This window comes from Monodon monoceros, unplaced genomic scaffold (assembly GCF_005190385.1).
Source record: "Monodon monoceros isolate NGI ecotype Baffin Bay Population unplaced genomic scaffold, NGI_Narwhal_1 Super_Scaffold_16, whole genome shotgun sequence".
Lineage (NCBI taxonomy): Eukaryota > Metazoa > Chordata > Mammalia > Artiodactyla > Monodontidae > Monodon > Monodon monoceros.
The window spans coordinates 37,126,650-37,149,788 of record NW_021703772.1 but is presented as its reverse complement, the minus strand read 5'-3'; the positions used below and the strand labels follow the sequence as shown (position 1 = coordinate 37,149,788).

General features: G+C 38.5%; 1 protein-coding gene across 2 annotated transcripts in view; it reads left to right on the top strand.

Annotated features, from left to right (window-relative positions):
* Positions 1-22,900, top strand: part of PLCL1 (phospholipase C like 1 (inactive)) — a 359,381-nt gene extending 336,481 nt beyond the window's left edge. For both annotated transcript variants that reach the window (XM_029224961.1, XM_029224962.1), the window contains exon 6: positions 21,108-22,900. In XM_029224961.1, coding sequence (XP_029080794.1) covers positions 21,108-21,290 — 183 coding nt within the window. In that variant the 3' untranslated portion in view covers positions 21,291-22,900. The remainder of the gene's footprint in view (positions 1-21,107) is intronic.
* The last annotated feature ends 239 nt before the right edge of the window (positions 22,901-23,139 follow it).

Sequence of the window (23,139 nt, the reverse complement as noted above, 5' to 3'; positions counted from 1 at the left end):
AAAAATAAAGGGTAAGGAAGAGTGGCCCAGGGGATCCCGCTAGGAGATGGTGAGACTGTGTCAGTAGTTGTTCTGAACAGACATGACGTACATTTTTACATAAGCAGCACAACAAACATGCTTCTATGAAACAAACAAGTATTTCCCTTAGAGGAATACAGCTTCTCAAGTCTCTAGGGTAACAGAGGGTAAGATCTCTAGGGTAAGATCCTGTCTGGGTGTATACAGTTCTTTTAGTTTGTCTCTGATGAGGTTGTTTTACCTTGTTAAGTAGGTTATTTTCCTTAATGACCTTAATGCTGCATTTATTTTTCTTGTACAGTATTCATCTTTACTTTCCCCCTGTGCTCCAGCCATGGCAATCCCTCTGCAATTCTCCAAATATCCCATGGGCATTCCGGCCTTCTGAGGTGATTTTGCTCAGTGGCTAATGTTTTGGATTTTTTTTCTTCAAGTTTCTCAGAAAATGACGAAAGAGGGATAAATAAGGAGTAACGTGATGTGCTGTCCCCAGGGATGGTCATGGGGATTTCCCAAGGGGCCCTGTGGAGGGAACCATACCTACCTTAGTGCTTCTCTCATTTCCATTTGGGTTCCAAACCTGAGGTGCTGACGTTCATGCTATACTATTAACAAGTTAAAAATGCTAGAACTGTCTCCTAAAAGATAGGCAAGTGAGGGAAACTGGTTTTAGCTAGTATGGTGTGTGTGTGTGTGTGTGTGTGTGTGTGTGTGTGTTTAACCCCTTTGTACACTGGTAGTTGTAAAACTAATCTTTTCCCTCCCCTTTCCTGTGTTATTTCTGGTGTTAGTGGGTGTTTCAGGTACAGCAGGATGGGAGAGGGGCAAAGAGAAGTATCTGTGGGGGGGTGGACCTTTCCAACTGCCCTTCAACCCACATAATTTTCTTATTGTGAATATTCATAAATGCATAATGATAACATTTCCTGAATGCTAAATCATGCTAATAACCCCTATCAAGTAGAGGAAAGATCTTTATGTCTTAGAACAATCAACAGATTATTTAAACCTGAGAGCTTTACATCATATTAGATTAAGTTGTGTATGTTAAAATTCTCCAAACAGCAAGTATAAAGATACTGCCTTATACATAAAAGAGGCATTGAGGGCTTCCCTGGTGGCGCAGTGGTTGAGAGTCTGCCTCCCGATGCAGGGAACACGGGTTCGTGACCCGGTCCAGGAGGATCCCACGTGCCGCGGAGCGGCTGGGCCTGTGAGCCATGGCTGCTGAGCCTGAGCTTCCGGAGCCTGTGCTCCGCAACGGGAGAGGCCACAACAGTGACAGGCCCGCGTACCGCAAAAAAAAAAAAAAAAAAAAAAGAGGCATTGACATTTTAACCCATTTATTATGTAAAACAAATTTATTGGACATTTCAGAATTAGTTTTTTTTCCTTTCACCAAATTGAGAAAGCAAGTAGGCAGATTTTTTTTTTTTGTCTTTGAAGAGGCATGACTATTCAGATTTTGCTGGGAAAGATATTTTCCATCTAAAAATGCTTGCATATACCGGTTGGTGATACATGGATATTTTTTTATGACATAGTAAGTTTTCAGAATTTATTTGAGGTCTCTCTTACATACGTAGAGTGATTGAGGTGCAAATCTACATGGAAGCAGAGGAATTAACCAAATGGTGTTAGAAGGTGGTTTCTAACCATTGGAACGCAAGCTTTTTGTGGACAGACTGGAGCTCCCTACCTAAGCCCAAAACAGGGGAGCCACCTGGTGGACAATGTGAGAACTTCATTTTCTGGGGGTAGTTATAAATGCATAGACCATGTGCAATCCCTGCTTTTTTACTTTTAAGTTTAGGTAGATTTACTTATATATTTAAATTAGCATGCTTTACATGTTTAATTGCTGGGTAACTTTCCCACTTCATACAAATAACAGGCTCTGATATAAGGAGAAGGAACCATGAAGATCAAGTGAGAACAACGATCAGTCCGAGAAGTAGAGGCTTTTATTCCATTTCATGTTTTGTCTTTTTGCTTTCACAGTTCATTGTTCAGCTTAACCGTGTTTACACATAGAAAATGGTTTTTATAAATACTTTCAGCTCCCCTCCAGCTACTTTACTTCCTATCTCTCTCTTCGCCTGCACTGCCAAACTTCTTAACAAGGTTGTTTACACTTGTTGTGTGTACTTCCTTACCTCCCATGCACTCCTTAGCCAACTTTACTCTGTCTTCTTCCCCTGACACTCCATTAAATTGTTCTCATCAGAGTCACCAGTTACCTTCTTGTCACGAAATCTTGTGGATGTGTTTCAGCTTTTATCTCCCTTGACTACTTGGGAACGTTCTACATGGCTGATCACTCCCTCCTTCCGGCATCACCGCTTCCCTGGATTTGGGGGACATCCTCTGGACATTCCTGGCCTTCTTCTTACATCTCTGGCTTTTTCTTCTCAGCGGTTTTTGCAGGTTACCCCTCCTCTACTCTTCTACGAAATTCTGGTGTTTCTTAGGGTTCTAGCCTAGGCTCTCTTCTCTTACTCCATCCTCTCTTTCTGGGTCATCCTGTCCATGCTAATGCTTTCTGTTGCCCCCTCTATGCTGTTGAATCCCACATGTATATCTTTGGTCCAAGTGTGTCTTCCTATCCCTGAATGACCTCCACTCCCCACACATCCCTCCCAAGGACCCACCCGGCATTGCACTCTGGGGGTCTCTCAGCCACAGCGAGGCCAGCGCGTCTCAAACTGTGCTCATCTCCACCCGCATCTCCTGCCTGCCCTCCACGACACCTCTGCTATCCCTACTTGAATGAACAAATGACAACTCAGAGCAATCCAAGCAAGAATCCTGGGGTTATCCTTGATTTTTTTCCCTAAACCTCCATCTCTAAGCAATTACCAAGTATCGCTGCGTCAGCCTTCTAAGTATCTCCCTAAGAGATCTCCATCCCCATAGCTATGGCCTTAGTTATTTATCCTCTGGTTAGTGAAAAATCTTTCCTTCTCCATATACCCTTGCCCCCCTCCGAAGCACAGCAGCTTGATGACCTTTCTGAACGTAAGTCTGGTCATGGCCATTCTGCACACTTAAAGCCCTTCCAACGTTTCCCATGGCTCATCCTGCAAACTTCTTAACTTCGCCTGTGGAGCCCTTTGTGACCTCCTCCCGTCCAGCTTGGCCTCTCATCACCTTCCTCTTTCAGGCACAACCCCAGACACACCGAACTTTTCCCTCAGTGGCACCAGTTAGGCTGCCATGCTGAGCAGTTATACAGGCCTTCCCTTCTGCTGGCACCCCTGCTCCCCGGGAGCCTTTGTTCACACACTGCATTGGGCACTTCACCGCAGGTGCCAGGCCTTCAGGATACCTTTTCTGATGTGGAGCCTTCTCCTGCCCCTCCCGCCTTATCAAGGTTAGGATCTTTGCCACGTGTTTTCCACAGCACCCTGTTCTTCCCCTAACATAACACTTTCACTGCTTCTTTATCTCTTTCCCACTAGACAGTCTCTCTTACTTAAAATAATGAGGTAATGAATTTTAACACAGCCATTTTAAATCGAGCCCTAATTAATAAATGATAGACATTGGGTATATAAGGTGAACTCAGAGAACATCTCATCCAGTCCTCTTGTTTAATAGAAAAGGAAACAGGAGTTAATGATAGTCCCAAGGTCACACAGCCAATTCATAATTTGTTAATTGTCTTTGCACTGCAGACATCAGCCACAATCCCTGTCCTTTGTATCTGTTTGACGGATTCTGGTTTTCTCTACAAGAAGCTTAGAAAGCCTTAGCTGGAATGAAAGCATGATTTAAACTCTGTTTTGGTAGACTTTGGTGTTTTTTTTTGCCTGAGTTACAGGGAACAGGGACTCATTTAGGCTTTTTTCAGGTGAGACTATAAATGACAACGCAAACAACGCATCTCCTGGGAAGAAGGGCAGCCACAGACTCACAGAACCTCCGGCTAGAAGGTCATGACAGATCAAGGAGGCTTTAAGGCACTGTGTTATCTTTTCCTCTCTCAGGAGCAAGAATTCAGAATTTTCACGCTAGTGCTGTAGCCTTAAGTTCAGCTCTCTGCTCTCTCTTTCTTCCCTCTGTTTCCTAGCATCTCTTTTTGTGAGCAACTAAGGCTTTTCGAATTTCCCAGGCTCACTTTCTGAGAGAGTTCATCTGATTGGTTTGACTAATTGGTGTCATTGCTGCCTGGAGTCATAGGTCACTGGCCCCCATTGAGTGGCCGCTCTTGGGCCAGTGTGATGCTTGGTTTAACCAGTTGTGGCTGGGGAGATGGGTTTTTAAAGCACAGAGCAAAGCCATCCCAGCTCAAGGTCAGCCTGACACCGTTTTCTTTAGCAGGGGTCTGTGGACTTGGACAGGGTCATGCAAGGCTTGGCAAATGGTGTTCTGGATCTTTTACACGGGGATAATTTAAAGTTCCTCTAAAAATGTGGAGTTTTTTGGTTTGCCTAGCTAAGGCCTAAAAAACTGCCAGCTGCTGAAATATTGGAATTGAAGTTTCTGATAGTCTGATTTTCACAGTCATCTATTCTGGAACGAAATCTGAGGCCTGCCTTGGAAGAGCAGCCTGACATTCACAAAATTGAATGGGTTTGGTGAATGTATGGTGAGTTTTTCCAGGCGTATATATTTATAAAGTTGATTTAAAAATAAGAATATAAGAGTGATGGTATTTGACAGTCAGAAGAAATGTTTTGACAAGTGTATATGATGATTTCGTGGTGCGTATTCCGCTAAGTGTACAGGAGTGAAGCTGAGGTAATAAATGTATGTCTTTCAAGGAAGTGGTACTTATTGCTGTGAACTTGCTGTTGAGTTTTCATGTGCACTCACCTGTCATTCATGATTTTGCTCTAACTCACATTGCTGGATCATTATTTCCAAAGATGCTAGGAACGTGGGAAACTTGAATGGATTCTGGACTTTGAGAAAAGCTGTAAAAGTTGTTTTGGGACATTTGAGCAATTTAATATGCACCGCAGTCAGATGAAATTACTGAATAAATGTCAGCTTTGTCGGGGGCAATGATAGTAGAGTGGTTACGTAGCATATCCTTATTTTCATGATATGCCTACTGAGGTATTCAGGATGATGTATACACAGACAGATGGATAGCAGTGGATAAGTTGATTAAGCCAACATGACACAATATGGAAACTTGGATGCTATTATTTTAACTTCTGAGCAGCATAATTTTAAAAACAAACATACAGCATGAGGAAAATGTGTGGCTAATACTTTGGTGTCGTGGATGGCTTGAGTTTGAGATCTGAAACTTGAGCGAGTCTCACATTAGGGAAAGCAGGTCTTGACATTTTCTTGGAGTAACAGTAGTCTAGTCTTTTACCAAATGCCCTACTGGATTTGGGCCACCAACAGTCAGGACCTCATTAATGACTAAATCTCTAAACAGTCACTGTGGAGGGAGCTGAGTTGGCTGCTGCTTGATTTAACTGTTAATAAAAGTAGCCCATTTCATTTAATAGCTGCCTTACCCTCATTAAAAAAAAAAAAAAAAAAAAAAAAGGTGGAGAGTACAAGGCAGTTGCCCCTTTGACGATGCCTTGCTAATAGCTTTTTGGCCATTGCAACCGCCACTGAAACTAGAAGTCACACCAGTGTAAATGGGTGCCTGTAGAGCCACTGGGTAGGCTAGTTCTGCACATGCCATGATGCACTCCTAAAGGGGACAGTTTCAGTCTTTTTAAAAGCATTATGATTTGGCAGAGAATAAAGAATAAATGTCCTTGGTGAAAGGACGTGTCTAGACCAGATGCAGTACGTCTGTCACTGGGCTGCAGGGAATGCTGTGCGCGTAGAAGACAGTGTGAAAGGAGCCCCTGGAGTTGTGCAACACAGGGCCAGATGTCACAAGAAACCACTTGCTTACTGAAAGTCTCAGCGCTGCGGCCATTAAGCAGCTGAAGCCATTTTGTGATCAGTTCACCCTGATGTTGGACCTTTGTTATTGCATCTACACTCTTATTCTGGCATTTTTGCAGATTTATTTTTTGGGTGAATCAAGTAGCCGATAATTTAGGCAATGCAATCAGTAATTTCTTAAAGTGAAACCTTACCAAGTAAATTCCAGAATGGATTTTTTAAAATATCCTTCTAATATTAGTAACTAGTAACTAATATTAGTAATTATCCCTGTAGCCTTTGTCTGCTCTGGGGTTTGAGGCATCCTACAACCTTCAAGCCATTGGAAATAATCTTTTTGAAATGGAAATAGCACGAGTTGGTGAAGCAGAGGTTTTTATAGAAGCTTGTTCTGCATGTGGCTTGTGGCACTCAAGATAGTTGTATGAAGTTGGATTTCAGGGTCATTCATTACACAGGGAAAGTTACTGTGAGATGCCAGAACTTTTAAACAATATACTTTTTGTGGTGATGACCATCTACTACCAAAGTTTCATCTGAAGTGCAATTAATTACCGTTGTCACCTTGCTGAAGGTTGATATCGCTCTTCTGTCCTTTCTCATTAGATCTGTTGACATAGAGGCAGATGATCACGATAATGGGGAAGGAAAGAGCGGGGCGGGGGGGGGGGGTGCGGGGAATCAACAGGCAGTGACTTATTGTTTTATTGAATGGCTCTTGTCAAAATGCCTGCAAGAGAATTCTCAGGATACCAGTATCACCACACACACCTCAATTCACAAAGCTTTCTGCAGTTGAATCATATTTTTAGAATTTAGCTCGGGGTTTTCTATTATTCAGCTCACTGGTGCTGAAGCAATTTTGTTGACATGTTCTGTAAGTGGATTAGGCTCACAGTCATTTGCCCAAAGCAGATAGATGGCTTCTTAAACAGAGTACCCTGGCAGAAATCTATCTTACGGTATTTTCAGAAATATAACAGTCCTGTCACGAAAGATACTGTTTGTCATTAATTTCTTTCGGTGACAGATGATTTCAGTTCATTTTTAGTTTCTCATCTGGCCTAAATGAAACAGCTGTTTAACGCTTTTTATTCCAATAGTGAGCAATGCTTCTGTGTTTTACACTGAACAGTGTTGTAACTTCTAAATTACAAATAAGAAAATAGACTTCTGGAGGGGGGAAGATGACACGTTCTGGGGTTTCCCAAGGAAAGTTCCCACATCAATGCAATTGTTACTCTTTTTATTTTAAACATTACGAGATTTTTCATAGGGTTAACGGGGGGTCAGTCCTGAATTTTATTCTCAGTAATGGTTTATTCCCCCTGACTTTACCAACTTGTCTTTTTTAAGCTTCAAAGTGCTTATGTTTCCTCACAATTTAGAAGGTAAAATACAGTAGATATCTACAACATTACTGATATATATATAATGTTACTGATAGTGAAACATTGCACTTACTGAAAGCTTTAAATTTTCAGTTTATAAAATAATAGTAATAGCTAATAATCATTAGAGTTTACCATGAATGCCAGGCATTGTTCTATATGATTCACATGTATTATCTCTCTTAATCTTGCTTTTAAACCTAGAGATGGGTACAATTATCATAGTCATTTTATAGGTGAGGAAACTGAGGCATTGAATGACCTTGCCCAAGGTCAAAAAGCTAACACTTGGTGGATTTGAACCCAAGTAGTCTGACTGTGCAGGTCATACTATATGTTCACCTGTAGAATAGCAGTATGGTTACAGTTCAAAGCCTCTAGGCCAAATTGTTATGATATGACAGAAATGTGGAATCCGTAGAATCAGATATATTCCTTCCTCACTCCTGGGGTTCTGGTTCTGCTCTCAACTGGTGTGTACCATCCTGGGCAGCCATCTTATGTGGGTGACTTTTAGGGTTCATGAGTACTGCAAGGAGAATCAGTATCCTGGGGATCTGAGAACTAACTGATGAGTTTTTACATTGTAGCATTCTTCAGAAAGGTTTGACGTAAGTACACTACCATGTGTAAAATAGATAGCTAGTGGGAACCTGCTGTATAGCACAGGGAGCTCAGCTTGGTGCTCTGTGATGACCTAGATGGGTGGGATAGCGGATGGGGTGGGAGGGAGGTCCAAGAGGGAGGGGATATATGTATACATATAGCTGCTTCACTTCATTGTACAGCAGAAACTAACACACCATTGTAAAGCAATTATACTCCAAAAGAAAAAAAAAAGTTCAGCTGGTACTTGTAATGGATTGATTCATTTATAATCTTCTTTTTTGGATCTGATCTATTAGCGCTTATGATGAGGTCTTTAAAATGAAAACCAGTCATCTTCTCCACACTTTCCCTAATCATGAATCTTCTATCATTGCTTTTGTATTGCAGTTTTCTGAAAAGTTGGCTCAGATTAAAATTATTAAATTATTCCAAACTCTGTACCCATATTGAAGGCAAAGGTCAGACATCAAAGTATGAGCACAAAAGTAGTATTTATGTGAGTCTATCAAAGCATTTTTGAGGGTCTATCAAAGCATTTTTCTTTTTAAAACCAAGTAAGTCTTAAGCTATTTTTTTCTTCTCTACATTTCTAAGACCTATTAGATGACATGAGCAATATAGCATGTAATGCACCTAAACACAAAGAAAAATAAGGCAGTGAAGAAAAAGCATCTGTTGGTCTCGGAAGCAGGCGTTACTAGTTATTTCCTTCACACTTATTTTCTGTGTGAACTTGAGCAATGTATTTATTTAGCTATCTTGAGTCCATTTCTTCATCTATATATTTATGAAAACATTATAGCTGTACTTCAAAAATTTGAAATAATTACTAAGAACTCTTACTTAGCAGAACAAAATGATACTGTCACTAAATTAAACTTTATTGAGTATTTTCCACTTTCAGTGGTTTTTCCCAAGTATAAATTTCAAGGAAAAAAAGTAAATTCTAAGTAAATAAAATATGAGGAAAAATGGGATATATTAGACTATTTTGGTACTGTGTCATAGAGGCAGTATCCTTCCAGAACACTCTCCCATACTCTCTATATCTGTAAGACTGTAGAAGGATTGAGGACTCAAGGTGAGCATCAAAAGATCCTTACATCGTATTTCACTGATTGTAAGATGAAGAAGCCTCTCCATCTTTCAAATTGTTGTTCAGTTGTCGCTTTTATGAGGAAGCCTTGACTGATCCCCTAGAATACCCATTCTCACAGCATCACATTCCTTTCCTTTAAGCACACAGCACAACTTGCGATTAGACATAACTTTCTTTTTGTGATTTTTTTGATTTTTGCCTGTGTCCCTCACTAGACTTAAGTTTCATGTGGGCAGGAGGGGATCTGTGCTCACCGTGTTATCCCCAGAGTCTAGCCTGATGGTTCTTAATGGGCACAGTACTGACCCCTAGAGGGTGTTTTGGAACATTGTAAAGGTGACTGGGGGGGATTCTCCTGCCATTTAGTGGGACTGGCCAGGAAGGCTGGCTGTCCTGCACTGTGCAGGATGGTGCAACATAATGAAGAACTGCCCTATGTCCTGCAAGACTTTCTCAAGTCCTGCTCGACTACACCCTCTAAAATACAAATCAGAGTACTTTTGTAAATGATGTTTATTTAACAAGAAGTTATGTGAAAGGCCCAGTACATGAGGAAAAGGTAGTTACTGAGAGGGAAGCCTAAATGAATAAAGACGTTGTTTCCAAATTATTGAATAATGTATTTCCTCTGGGTATTCTGTCCACCTGATTGTATAATTGCTATGAAGTAATACTGGAACAAACTGAAGTGAGATATTCGTTTTAATATGATACTTTATTATTGATAATCCATGATAAGCATCCCACAGTATCCTGCGAAGTAGAAGCTGATATTGTCAACCACAAGGAAAATGCCCTTTGAGCTACTTTTGAAGATTTGGCAAATTTGGTGGGGTGTATGGACTTTACTTACTTCCTCACTTGCAGGATTATCAGACTTTTTCTCCATGGTGAGACTCTGTACTCGTCTTGACATATTATCCCTATTTTAATTAAGGTTATTTCCTTCCTTCTTTTATTGTATGTAAATAAGTCTGGTCAGTTGCCATTATTTGTTTTTATACTAGTGTCTTTGTAGTACATCTGCATTGTCATTTTCCTGTATCTTGTGTGTGTGGAAAGGCATCTGATCTTATCTCTCTTTTAAATTTAAATGAATTCATATTAAGTAAGTACAGGCATTTGTCTACTTCATTATGGTTTCTTGTGTGCCTGCCTGGGCATTTACACATTGAAATACATATTATTTTATTTTAAATGACCATTCTTATTTCTCCTTATATTATAACTAGGATACTACATTTACTTAATTTTTAATAATGTATATAGCTAGGTTATATTATTTATGACTTTAATTTTAGAATAATAAAGGAAGCCTTACAAAATATTTGTTTTAAAGGATCTTGGTTTTGATAGGGTTGACAACCACAGGTGAAGACAAAGTCTGGCATATGGTAGATGTTTAATAAATATTTGCTTGATGTATTGATAGGTGAATAAGACAAAAATGAAGACCCAAGTCCTAACTGATAGCTAACAAAGACCACCAGTGTTCCTAAATCAAAGAGAAAAAGCAGTTCATATATCCATAGCTTAGAACAGGATACAATAGGGACAATAAGTGGGAATTGGAGACATTAAATTCCATACTTCTTTTTTTTTTTTTGCGGTACACGGGCCTCTCACCGCCGTGGCCTCTCCCACTGCGGAGCACAGGCTCCGGACGCACAGGCCCAGCGGCCATGGCTCACGGGCCCAGCCGCTCCGTGGCACGTGGGATCCTCCCGGACCAGGGCACGAACCCGTGTCCCCTGCATCAGCAGGCGGACTCTCAACCACTGCGCCACCAGGGAAGCCCCTATACTTCCTTTTATGATCTGGTCAACAAAAGCATCTCAATGCAATAGGTTTTATTGATGAATTCAGGTGTTACCCATCAATACTACCTGTCATCAGCACTCTTGTTACTTGATTATTATTAATTTTGTATTATTATTATATTATTATATTATTATTTTTTCAGCTTTATTGAGATATAATTGACATAAAACATTGTGTAAACTTAAGGTGTTCGGGGTGATGATTTGGTATATGTATATATTATGAGATGGTTACCGCAATAAGGCTAGTTAACAAATCCATTACCTCATGTAGTTACGTTTTTTTTGATGGTGAGAACTTTTAAGATCTACTCTCTTAGCAACTTTCAAGTATACAAAACAGTATTGTTAACTATAGTCACCATGCTGTATATTAGATCTCCAGAACTTATTCATCTTGTTACTGGAAGCTTGTACCCATTTACCACCTTCACCCATTTCCCCCGACCCCCCAGCCCCTGGCAACTACCAACCTACTCTGCTTCTATTAATTTGGTTTTTTGAGATTCCACATATAGTCTTTCTCTGTGTGCTTGTCTCACTTAGTATAATGCCCTCAAAATTTATCTATGTTGTTGAAAATGGTAGGATTAACTTCTTTCTCATGGCTGAATAATATTCCATTTTACACACACACACACACACATATAAATATATATAAAATCTCCATATATATATATTACATCTTCTTTATCCATTCATTAGTTTGGTGGACACTGAGATTATTTCCATGTTTTGGCTATTGTAAATAATGCTGCATTAAACATGGGGGTGCAGGTCTCTCTTTGAGATCCTAATTTCATTTCCTTTGGATATATTCCCAGAAGTGGAATTGCTGGATCATATAGTAGCTCTATTTTTAATTTGGGGGGAACCTCCACACTGTTTTTGTATATGACCGTACCAATTTACTTTACCACCAACAATGTGCAAGGGCTCCCTTTTCTCCACATCATTGCCAATGCTTATTACCTCTTGTCTTTTTGGTAAAACCCATTCTAACAGGGGTGAGGTGATATTTCATTGTGGTTTTGATGTTGATATTGAGCACCTTTTCATGTACCTGTTGTCCATTTGTATATCTTCTTTGGAAAAATGTCTATTCATATCTTTGCCAATTTTTTAGTCAGATTGTTTTTTGCTATTGAGTTATATATTTTGAGTTATTACATGCATATTGAGTTCCTTATGTATTTTAAATATTAACCTCTTATCAGATATATGGTTTGCAAATATTTTCTCCAGTTCCATAGGTTGCCTTTTCATCTCCTTCTTTGTTTCTTTTGCTGTGAAGAAGCTTTTTAGTTTGTTGTAGTCCCACTTGTTTATTTTTGCTTTTTTTTGCTTGTGCTTTTGGTGTTATATTAAAAAAATCATTGCCAAGATCAATGTCAAGTTTTTTTTCCTATTTTTTTGCTAGTAATTTTATTATTTCAGGTCTTACATTTAAGTCTTTAATCCATTTTGAGTTAATTTTTGTGAATGGTGTAATATAAGGCTGCAATTTATTCTTTTGTATGTGAATACCTAGTTTTCCTAGCACCATTTATTGAAAAGACTATCTTTTCCCCATTGAATATTCTTGGCTCCCCTGTCAAATATTAGTTGACCATATATGTATGTGTTTATTTCTAGTCTCTCAGTTTTGTTCCATTGGTCTACATGTCTGTTTCTACTCCAGTAACATACTGTTTTGATTAGTTTTGTAATATAGTTTGAAATCAGGATGTATGATGCCTCCAACTTTGTTCTTCTCTCTCAGGATTGCTTTGGCAATCTGGGGTCTTTTGTTGTTCCATACGAATTTTAGGATTGTTTTTCTTTTCTTGTGAAAAATGCCATTGGAGTTTTGATAGGGATTGCACTGAATCTATGGATGGCTTTGGGTAGTATGAACATCTTAATAATATTAATTCTTCTGATTCATGAACATGGGATATCTTCCCGTTTATTTGTGTTTAATTTCTTTCATCAGTGCCTTGTAATTTTCAGTGTACAGATCTCTCACCTCCTATGTTAAATTTATTCCTAAATATTTTATTATTTTTGGTGCTAATATAAATGGGATTGTTTTATTTATTTCTTTTTCTGATTGTTATTAGTGTATAGAAACACAACTAATTTTTTTTGTATGTTGATTTTTTATCCTGCAACTTTACTGAATTCATTTATTAGTTCTAACAGTTTTTTTTGATGGAGTCTTTAGGGTTTTCTATATATAAGATTGGGTCATCATTTTACTTCTTCCTGTCCAGTTTGGATATCTTTTATTTATTTTTCTTGCCTAATTCCTCTGGCTAGGACTTCCAGTACTATGCTGAATAGAAATAGTGAGAGTGGGCACTCTTATGGCACTCTTGTCTTGTTCCTGATCTTAGAGGAAAAGCTTTCAACCTTTCACTGTCGAGTGTGGTGTTACCTGTGGGCTTGTCATATATGTCCTTTTTTATGTTGGGGTACATTCCTTATATACTCACTTTGTTGAGAGTTTTTATCATAAAAAGATGTCGAATTTTGTCAAATGCTTTTTATGCACCTATTGAAATGATCATACAATTTTTATATTTTATTCTGTTAAAGTGATGCAGTTATATTATTATTAGTGACTAGTATTTAAATACTATTAAACTACTTTATTTACATATAGTATTATACACACACACACACACACACACACAGGGACACAATAATGGTGTCCTCTATATTAAAAACTATTTTTAGAAAACATGGTTATACAAAGGCTTTCTGCTTAAGATGCAGTTAATTACCATTTTGAAGTAAATAGGGTCCTTCATTCTGTCAACACTCAAGTCAGTCAAGATTTCCTGATGAGAAAGGTATTGTAACAAAGCAGGATGTTATTTGAGAAAGACTTGTGGAAAAAGAAAATCTTATTTGTCAGGTCTTAAAACGTATGCTTTCAAATTTAACTTTCAAACATAATTTTCATTATGTTGAATTTTAATAGAGTATGACTTCATATTTTTTTAGAGCCTTTTGTATGGCTGTGCTTATTAAACATGTCATTCTGCTTTATTCTGTAATGTTGTGTGGTCTTGTTGGCATTGAATTATTCTTAAAATTTCTTTTAAGTATCTTCTACATTTTGTAAATTATTCTTCCTTCAGATCTAGATTCTCAGATATTAAAAATATTTACTTATGTTCTCTTTCCATAATCTTCAGAGATATCTGATTAATTGGAGTTTCTGACCAATACTAAAATGTATCAGTCATAAAACTAACTTAAAAAACTTAACTTTATAAAGGGTATAAAATCTAATGGCTCAGGTAAACATGTCCATTGTAATTCACTTTTTGTTCCTATAAAAATGAAATAGTTTAATTGCATTATGTGATAAAGATTTGAAAGGTAGTGTCTTTTCCTCTGTTTTGAGTTCAGAGTTTCAGGAGAAGAGTAACATAAGAAGCTCCAATAAGTCAGTACTCTTAGACCAGAACTGCTCTACAACTATTCATCCATATTTCTTGAAAGTTCATAGAGTAAAAATTGAACTTCTTAAGTGGTGAGTAGAATGCAGTTGAAATATTTGGTGGACAAGGTCTTGAAACATAATAAATCTGAGTTTTAATAACTTTATGCAATGAGAACTTCTATTTTTGTGCAGATGAGGTATTTTGTACATAATTTCCCTAATGGCTACATCTTTGTGCCTGTAACTCTTGCTAACATGTTGTATACATTCCCTACAAAACCAGGCTTTCATTCTGGAGAGCAAGGATCCCAGGCCATCTTTGCATAGTTTTACCCAATATTCCAGTAATCTAACATCAAGAGAAATGTATCTGTCATGACATCAACACATTTTTGATTTGCTATTTTAATTTCTCAAATGAAGGACATTGTAATAGTTGTTTCTGCCTCTTTGGAGCAAAACATTTACCCCCTTTAGATAATACAGAGATTCCCCAAAAGCATGCTTTTTGAACTGTTAATACGGTGGTAGTACACAGCTCACCACAACATGGTCATGTCCACCAAATGGAGCTGGAACAAATAAAGCGGTGCTAATACCACCATGCTGTCTGTGGTGGACTTTTGTCGCAGTATTATCCAGGGGTGGCTCTAGCTGTGGGTGTGGTCGCTCACATGGGACGAATTTCAGGGGACTCAGTCAGCCGTTGAGTGTGTGCTGAAAACTACCCATACACGCCTGCCCGGTGACAGAGCTGCATTTGTTTATACGCGTAGCTGTATATATGTGAGGGCCTTTCCATTCCCAGAGTCTCAATTAGCTGCTTTAAATATTTGTGGTGTGCTCTGAGACAACCCACACATTTCCTTCACACGTGACAAGGACACTAGTTATGATGTTTGACCACTCTTTCATACACTAATATCACAAGGGATAGGGCAGTTCATGGGAAAAATGGGTATTTTAAGAGCCATGGATGTCAATGTCTTTTGAAAGTTACTCTGCCAGATTGTAGCCAAAACTATTTTCAAACTATAGAAGGAAACTGCACTTCTTAGTAAGAACAGGAATAACACAAATTCTAAATGTCTTTTGATAGATTATAAAATATAGTTATTAAATAACTTACAAATATATAACTAATAGATAACTCGCATTTAGAATTCTAGCCCCTTTTACGGTTTTGATATAATGAGATAATATGTGCAAATTGGTTTACATTTAGTATATTAAGTGTTCAAAGTGTTAGCCTCTGTTTAGTGTTGTGATAGCATATTATTGTCAGTAATAATTTATGAGTAATAATAAAAATTGTGGTGGTATGGTAGTATATCAGTCCCATTTACAATCTAATTGCATCAGATATTTCTTGATTTCTAGATGATTTATTTTAATTGCAATTTAATGATGTTGGAAGGATTTGGTTATGAATGCTTAATGTCACCTTTTTTAAAAATTCATTAATCATTACTAATTTTTAGGTTCAAAAATCTCTGTAGTGGGCTTCCCTGGTGGTGCAGTGGTTGAGAGTCTGCCTGCCGATGCAGGGGACACGGGTTCGTGCCCTGGTCCGGGAGGATCCCACATGCCTTGGAGCGGCTAGGCCCATGTTACTTTTTAAATGTGTTGGGATTTCCATGGACTGTGACATTTGGAAGTCAAATAACTGTGGAGGCTGAATTGGTAGTCATTGCTGTTGATACTTCTGATAATCCTGTTGTCCCATCAGCATAAGTCTGCCTGAGATGCTTTCTATTACTCTTACTTTTCTTTGGATTAAAGCAGTCCTTCTCATTTTTTTCCCCCTGAAGCATCCCTAGTACCAGAGGAGAGAAACTAAAAATTCCCATGAGATTGCTAGTATATTGAAATGTTGGCAACAGCTTGACATTTCTTTCAAGTTGAGTATTCAGTGGTCAAATTGTCCATTAATTTTACATTCCAGGCCATAACAATCCCAGATTTATTTTCCCAGGAGATGTTACAATTTATATACCACCAAGTAAAATGAATTCTCTTGGGCTTCTCTCCTTTCTGCCTCTCTCCCAAGACCTCTGTTTGAGGAGAATTTCTGAGCATATTCTTTAGAAATGCCCTGTTATATTGCTCCTTAAATGCATTCTACACACCAATACCTTTAAGTGGCTTAGCTGATCTGAGTACCTAATATGTCTTGTGGGAAATGATACACAGGACAGAGGCGTTTTGAGGGAGGAGATGTGGTATAAGCTGGCTAGTTAGGAGGCGTTTGAGAGGGAGTGTAACAGAGTAGAGAGAGGGATGCTAGTTGGTCAGCGGAAATCACTGCATGCATGGTGGGAAAAAGTCAGCCCGGAAAAGGAATGCCAAGATGGGGTTGTTAACAATAAACTTCACCCTCTTTACAATTTTGCCTAGAATGAGTCTTTTCTGCTTCTGCTAACTTAATCGATAAGACTCAAGGAGTTTAACCACAGAACAGAGAGATGACCTCTATGCTTCCTTCTTAAAAAAAATATTGAAAACAACATTTTTACATCAGTGTTTCAATGGAAACTCTTCATAATTTAGTCTTTCATTTTTTCTTCTTCTGTTAGTTAATAGCTTAATTTCTTTTCCACTTTTTTTTCTGCCTGTATCATGCAGCCAGGACGTGTTGTCTCCTGGTTATCAGGAGATGATGTCCTTTGTTTTTGTGCACTGGCACAAACTGTCTTCTCCAATTGGCCTTTGTTTTCTAGAGAGACTGACTTCTATTTACCAGAACTGACACAGTCTGACATTTAGGTCTGGATGCCACTTCTCAGAACCGATGAGATGATATTCTGGCTGATTAATTAGATATGTTTTATAACCTGCTGCAGGAAAAGCGACGTGAGAGCATTATTCATTAGTAGTATCAAGCCTGATATTTTTGCATGTTTTACTCCTCTCTTGCAATTAGGGAAGATGCCAATTTTGCTTTTTTTATGCTTTAAGAATGCCTGATGAAAATTTTAACACTAAAAGAAAAGGGAGCACTTAAAAGTAATACTCTAAAAATGAGTGTGGGTATAATCTGTTTATTAATACAGTTTTTTTAAAGGAATCTTTGTGCTTGTAAAAGCAGTAGCAATATACATATCTCTGTAAAAACAGACTCTTGTAGATGCATTTTAAACAAGTTAGTAAAATTTATATTAAAATATGCATACTATCAAGATACTTATTTTAGTAATAGAGTATGTTAATTGCTTTTCATATCACCTTATAGCATAGTTTACTTGTGATTATTTAAATCACAAATAGCTTTTTTTTCTTCTTTTTTTGAAAACATCTTTATGGGAGTATAATTGCTTTACAATGGTGTGTTAGTTTCTGCTTTATAACAAAGTGAATCAGTTATACATATACATATGTCCCCATACCTCTTCCCTCCTGCGTCTCCGTCCCTCCCACCCTCCCTATCCCACCCCTCTAGCTGGTCACAAAGCACTGAGCTGATCTCCCTGTGCTATGCGGCTGCTTCCCACTAGGTATCTATTTTACGTTTGGTAGTGTATATAAGTCCATGCCACTCCCTCACTTTGTCCCAGCTTACCCTTCCCCCTCCCTGTATCCTCAAGTCCATTCTCTAGTAGGTCAGTGTCTTTATTCTTGCCCCTACGTTCTTCATGACCATTTTTTATTTTTTTTTAGATTCCATATATATGTGTTAGCATACGGTATTTGTTTTTCTCTTTCTGACTTACTTCACTCTGTATGACACACTCTAGGTCCATCCACCTTACTACAAATAACTCAATTTCATTTCTTTTTATGGCTGAGTAATATTCCATGGTATATATGTGCCACATCTTCTTTAACCATTCATCTGTTGATGGACACTTAGGTTGCTTTCATGTCCTGGCTATTGTAAATAGAGCTGCAATGAACATTTTGGTACATGACTCTTTTTGAATTATGGTTTTCTCAGGGTATATGCCCAGTAGTGGGATTGCTGGGTCATATGGTAGTTCTATTTGTAGTTTTTAAACCAACCTCCATACTGTTCTCCATAGTGGCTGTATCAATTTACATTCCCACCAACAGGGCAAGAGGGTTCCCTTTTCTCCACACCCTCTCCAGCAGGTATTGTTTCTAGATTTTTTGATGATGGCCATTCTGACTGGTGTGAGATGATATCGCATTTTAGTTTTGATTTGCATTTCTCTAATGATTAATGATGTTGAGCATTCTTTCATGTGTTTGTTGGCAATCTGTATATCTTCTTTGGAGAAATGTCTATTTAGGTTTTCTGCCCATTTTTGGATTGGGTTGTTTGTTTTTTGGATATTGAACTGCATGAGCTGCTTGTAAATTTTGGAGATTAATCCTTTGTCAATTGCTTCATTTGCAAATATTTTCTCCCATTCTGAGGGTTGTCTTTTCATCTTGTTTATGGTTTCCTTTGCTGTGCAAAAGCTTTTAAGTTTCATTAGGTCCCATTTGTTTATTTTTGTTTTTATTTCCAACAAATAGCTTTTCAACATTTTTTGTAATCTTTAAAACTGTGAGGAAGACGGAAGAATATTTTCATCATTTTTACAGGAGATAAAATGGCCCAGGGGGAAATTGTTGGAGCTAAAAGCAAAACTAAGATACTCTGACTTTTGTCCCTGCCAACGAATGTTGGTGCATCTTATCTTCCTGACTCTGTAGATCCCATCTCTAAGTTCTGTCCGACTGTGCCACCTGGTTAATGATTGTCTTTTTATCCGTGTTGTTTCCATGGGTGACAATGACTGGGAGGCTTTACTGTGCTTTGTTGAGAGTTCACAGTTTGCCTTGAAGGGATGCCATATCATGTAGTGGTTAAGACTACAGATTCTGGAGCCAACTGCTGGACTTTATTTCAACCCCAGCTCCACCACTTAGCAGCTGTGTGAGTCTGGGAAGGAGGATCACTCTGGACCTCTGTTTTCATTGTAAACTTAAAGTAAGAAAAAGCCTATTTTGTGGGGATGTTGTGACAAATAATGAACATTTGTAAAGTATGAAGAAGAATGCCTGCAGAGATTGAGCACTTTCTATGCTGTATTATTATCATTATCACTTCAGAATTGCATTTTTCAAAGTGGATGTGACCTTTTTTTTTTTTTTTTTGCGGTACGCGGGCCTCTCACTGTTGTGGCCTCTCCCGTTGCGGAGCACAGGCTCCGGACGCGCAGGCTCAGCAGCCATGGCTCACGGGCCCAGCCGCTCCGCGGCATGTGGGATCTTCCCGGACCGGGGCACGAACCCGTGTTCCCTGCATCGGCAGGCGGACTCTCGACCACTGCGCCACCAGGGAAGCCTGGATGTGACTTTTTTTAACGTGCAGAGGGGACTCATTATGCCTATACTCCCCAAGTTCTGCTTGTGTCGTGCATATTTTTCTCTTAGAAAGTCCATCTCTATCTGAAAGAGTGTTCATTCTCTAGTCTCTAGTTTTAGTCTAAATTATAAACATGGTGTGTGGAACAGGGCACTGAACCGAGAGGCAGAAGACCTGGACTTAAGTCCCAGCTCAGTCATTAACCAGCTGTGACCTTGGGTCAGTCATGTCACCTCATCAGGCTCAGCTTCTTTTCTCCTCATGAGAAGGCTAAACTATACAACTTCCAAGTTTACTTCTAAAATCCCAATCCATGATTGAGGTACTTGGAGGTAAGTTCACCTTAACAAAAGTATTAGGCAAAGTTGTACTTATTCATCCCATATATTTAAAGGCTGTTGTTTGAAGGCTTTTATGACATAAGATAGAATTGGCAAGTGCTTGTACAGATTTTGAGGCAAGAAATATTCCAAGGTATTTTTAATGCAATGCATTTTTAATTTTAGGGTCCTCATACACCCTAAAGTAAAAGCTTTCATCAAATTAAAGAGATCAAACAGTGTATGATGAAGTACCTTGCATAAAATAGGTGACTTACCTTTTCTCGAAGTCTCTCTTTGTAGAGGAACTCTTCAGCAGCTCATGTAACCTCCAGTTTCAAGGTCACACTCTCAGGCATTGTCGTGAGAATGGAGGGGAGAGACGGAACTCCTTCCTCTTTTGTCTGTACACACTGGAAACGTGTTCTGGCTTCCCCACACTTACTCCTTCAGCCCCTTGGGCTAGTGTCAGCATATACACTTGATCATTATAACAATGACCTAAAATAAGAAAAAAAATAATTGGAAAAGATCTTTCTCAGACTCTGATATAACTGACAACTGATGATTTCCTGTGATCCTCGTTTGCTTTTTTGTTTTGATTGACACACTAAGCCTCTGGAGCCTCTCTCCATCAGCCAGATGGGAACATTGTCCTCAGGATAATAGAAAAGAACATGGGTAAATAGGAATTTATCAAAAGGCAGGCTGTAGCGATGACCCAATATACTACAAACCAGCTTACCAAGCATAAGGGTGTGTGATTTACTTTACAGAGATTTGCTTTGTAAGCTCTTTTACACTAAGAAGATGATTTAATTTTCAGTTCTTTGAGGAAGAGTTTCTTCCCTTGTTTCCTCCCAAGCCTAGGAATGCTGGGCTGGGTGGGTTAGGAGTTACAGCAGTGTGTAGTCTCGAACCCTGGTGATGGAAGGGCTGATTGTCCTTGGTACATTCAGATAAGGGTCCCCAGACGGTGTTCCCTCCTACAGGAAATCTCCAGAGGCTCCCAGCAACTACAGAGACAATGGGGAAGGCTCAGGTTGAGGTCCTTGACTTAAAGAGCAAAGACCCTCAATAATGCAAGAAAAGGATGTTGGAAAAGGGGGCTCTCTGGTCTGAGTCTGTTTCCTCACTGAGCAACAGCATGAAGGATATAGAGTGATGTCACTTAGGATCTGCCTGGCCCATAACATTCTTCTTTGGTGTCTATTTCTGCCTGTTTGTAGGGCCAAGGAGATCTGTTGAAGAATGCCAAGAATGAAGCTATAGAGAACATGAAGCAGATCCAGCTGGCGTGCTTGTCTTGTGGCCTTAGTAAAGCCCCCAGCAGTGGTGCCGAGGCCAAGAGCAAGCGCAGCCTGGAGGCCATAGAGGAGAAGGAGAGCAGCGAGGACAATGGGAAGCTGTGACCCTGAGTGGCAGCCACGCCTTCACCCAGGCTTCCTGCCAAGGACTCTGGTTTTTCCTTCTGGTTTTCTTTCTTTAAGCTTTTTAGAAGTTCACAGAAAGATGCCCTCTCTGGGGTATTGGACATAAACAGATATTTTCACAATGTCAGTATTTTAACATAGTTAATTTATCTAAGTTAAAACCTTTAGTAGCAGTGTTTTAAAATTCTGAGATGTGTGTACACACTCACGTATGGATGTGGGCGGAAGTGTGTGTATGTGTGTGTGTGTGTGAGAGAGCGAGCGAGAGACAGAGATAGAGAGAGAGAGACAGAGAGGGAGAGAGAGAGAGAGAGCAAAAGAGAAAGACTGAGGGAGGTGGGGACGGGAGAGAGAGATTGAGATGCTGTTAAAATCTATTCTGTGTTGCATTATTCATTTAGTAACTTATTACTTTATCATTTTGGGACAAATTTGTTAATCTGAAATTCTAAAGAGCACTTCACTATAACCTGTTGCTGTGTTTAATTTTACTTCTCTACCTTTATCATTTAATTTGGAGATCGTAACACAGCTTATAATTGAAGGAAGCCAAATTTATCATGCATAGATGTTTTAATAGATTAAATATAGATTAGACAAATTCCTAAGAATCACAGTAGAAATAAAAGTGAATGAAGGATAAACAAATGATCAGAATTTCTGGGAAGATCGGCAAAGTCTTCAGTTAGTGAACTCTTTAAAAATATTTATTAAATAAAATCAATTTTTAGAAAGTTTTCTGTAGTTGTTTACTTTTCAATGGAAAAGCTGATCTGAAGTGAACTTATACCTACTTATGTGGTACTCTGAAACACCATGAAGATTCTGTTGAAATTAGGATTTTGATGTGACAACGATATTCAGTTATGAAATTTCAAGGTTGTGATTTATAGGAAGGTCTCATTCTTCCTAACTGCGAATCTTAGCATTCATTTTCTATAACACACATGGGCAGCTAGGAGGTCTTGACTTTCATTGCATTTAATTGAGCACTAAATTTAAATTTAAAGACATTGTTCAAACAATATCATATCATCACCTTGAGCTGATATAAATTCTGTGGGTCAGATAACATTGTGATGATTTAAGGACTAACCAATTACAAAGTATCTATGATATAATTTTAACACATGCAGAAAAACATACACACAAAAGAAGCAAATGACTAATTAGGGTACATTTATAATTGCATCCAGATCATTTTTACCCTAATATCTTCAGAAAGTACTTGAGTGTAATATGTTTGTTACCTCCAACAGAACTAAATGTTCTATGGTTATGAAAATATATCTATTTAAAACATTGCTTTTATTTTGAAAAGCTTCTTAATTAATTTGGTTAACAAATATGCTAATTTGGGGGAACCTAGGGAAGATCATTGTTGAAATTTTGCAAATATAAACATCTTCTATAGCAACTGTGTTAAGTTATTTCTGACTTCTTAACACTATTATGTTCATGTTGCACATTACTGAGAGAGTAAAGATATGAAACAACACTTTTATTGTTCTCTTTTATTGCGAATTAATTGAAAAAGGAATGATAATGAAAATGAGTTACTATATAAAAAATATCTTACAGGGTATGATATTTCCATGGACCAGATATGATGATATTTCTCCCTAGGTTTAAAACTGGGCGCTTGGGAAGACACATGAGCTCATTTGAAGGTAGGTTTCCAGTGGTACTACAATAGCCTGGAAAAATGTCTTTACCCTCCATTATACTTACCCTTCACAGTGGAAGGAATAGTGGAATGCAGATATCTAAGACCCTTATGATGAAAATGAGGTGATATAGACAGAAACAAAACCCTCCTTGCATTAGC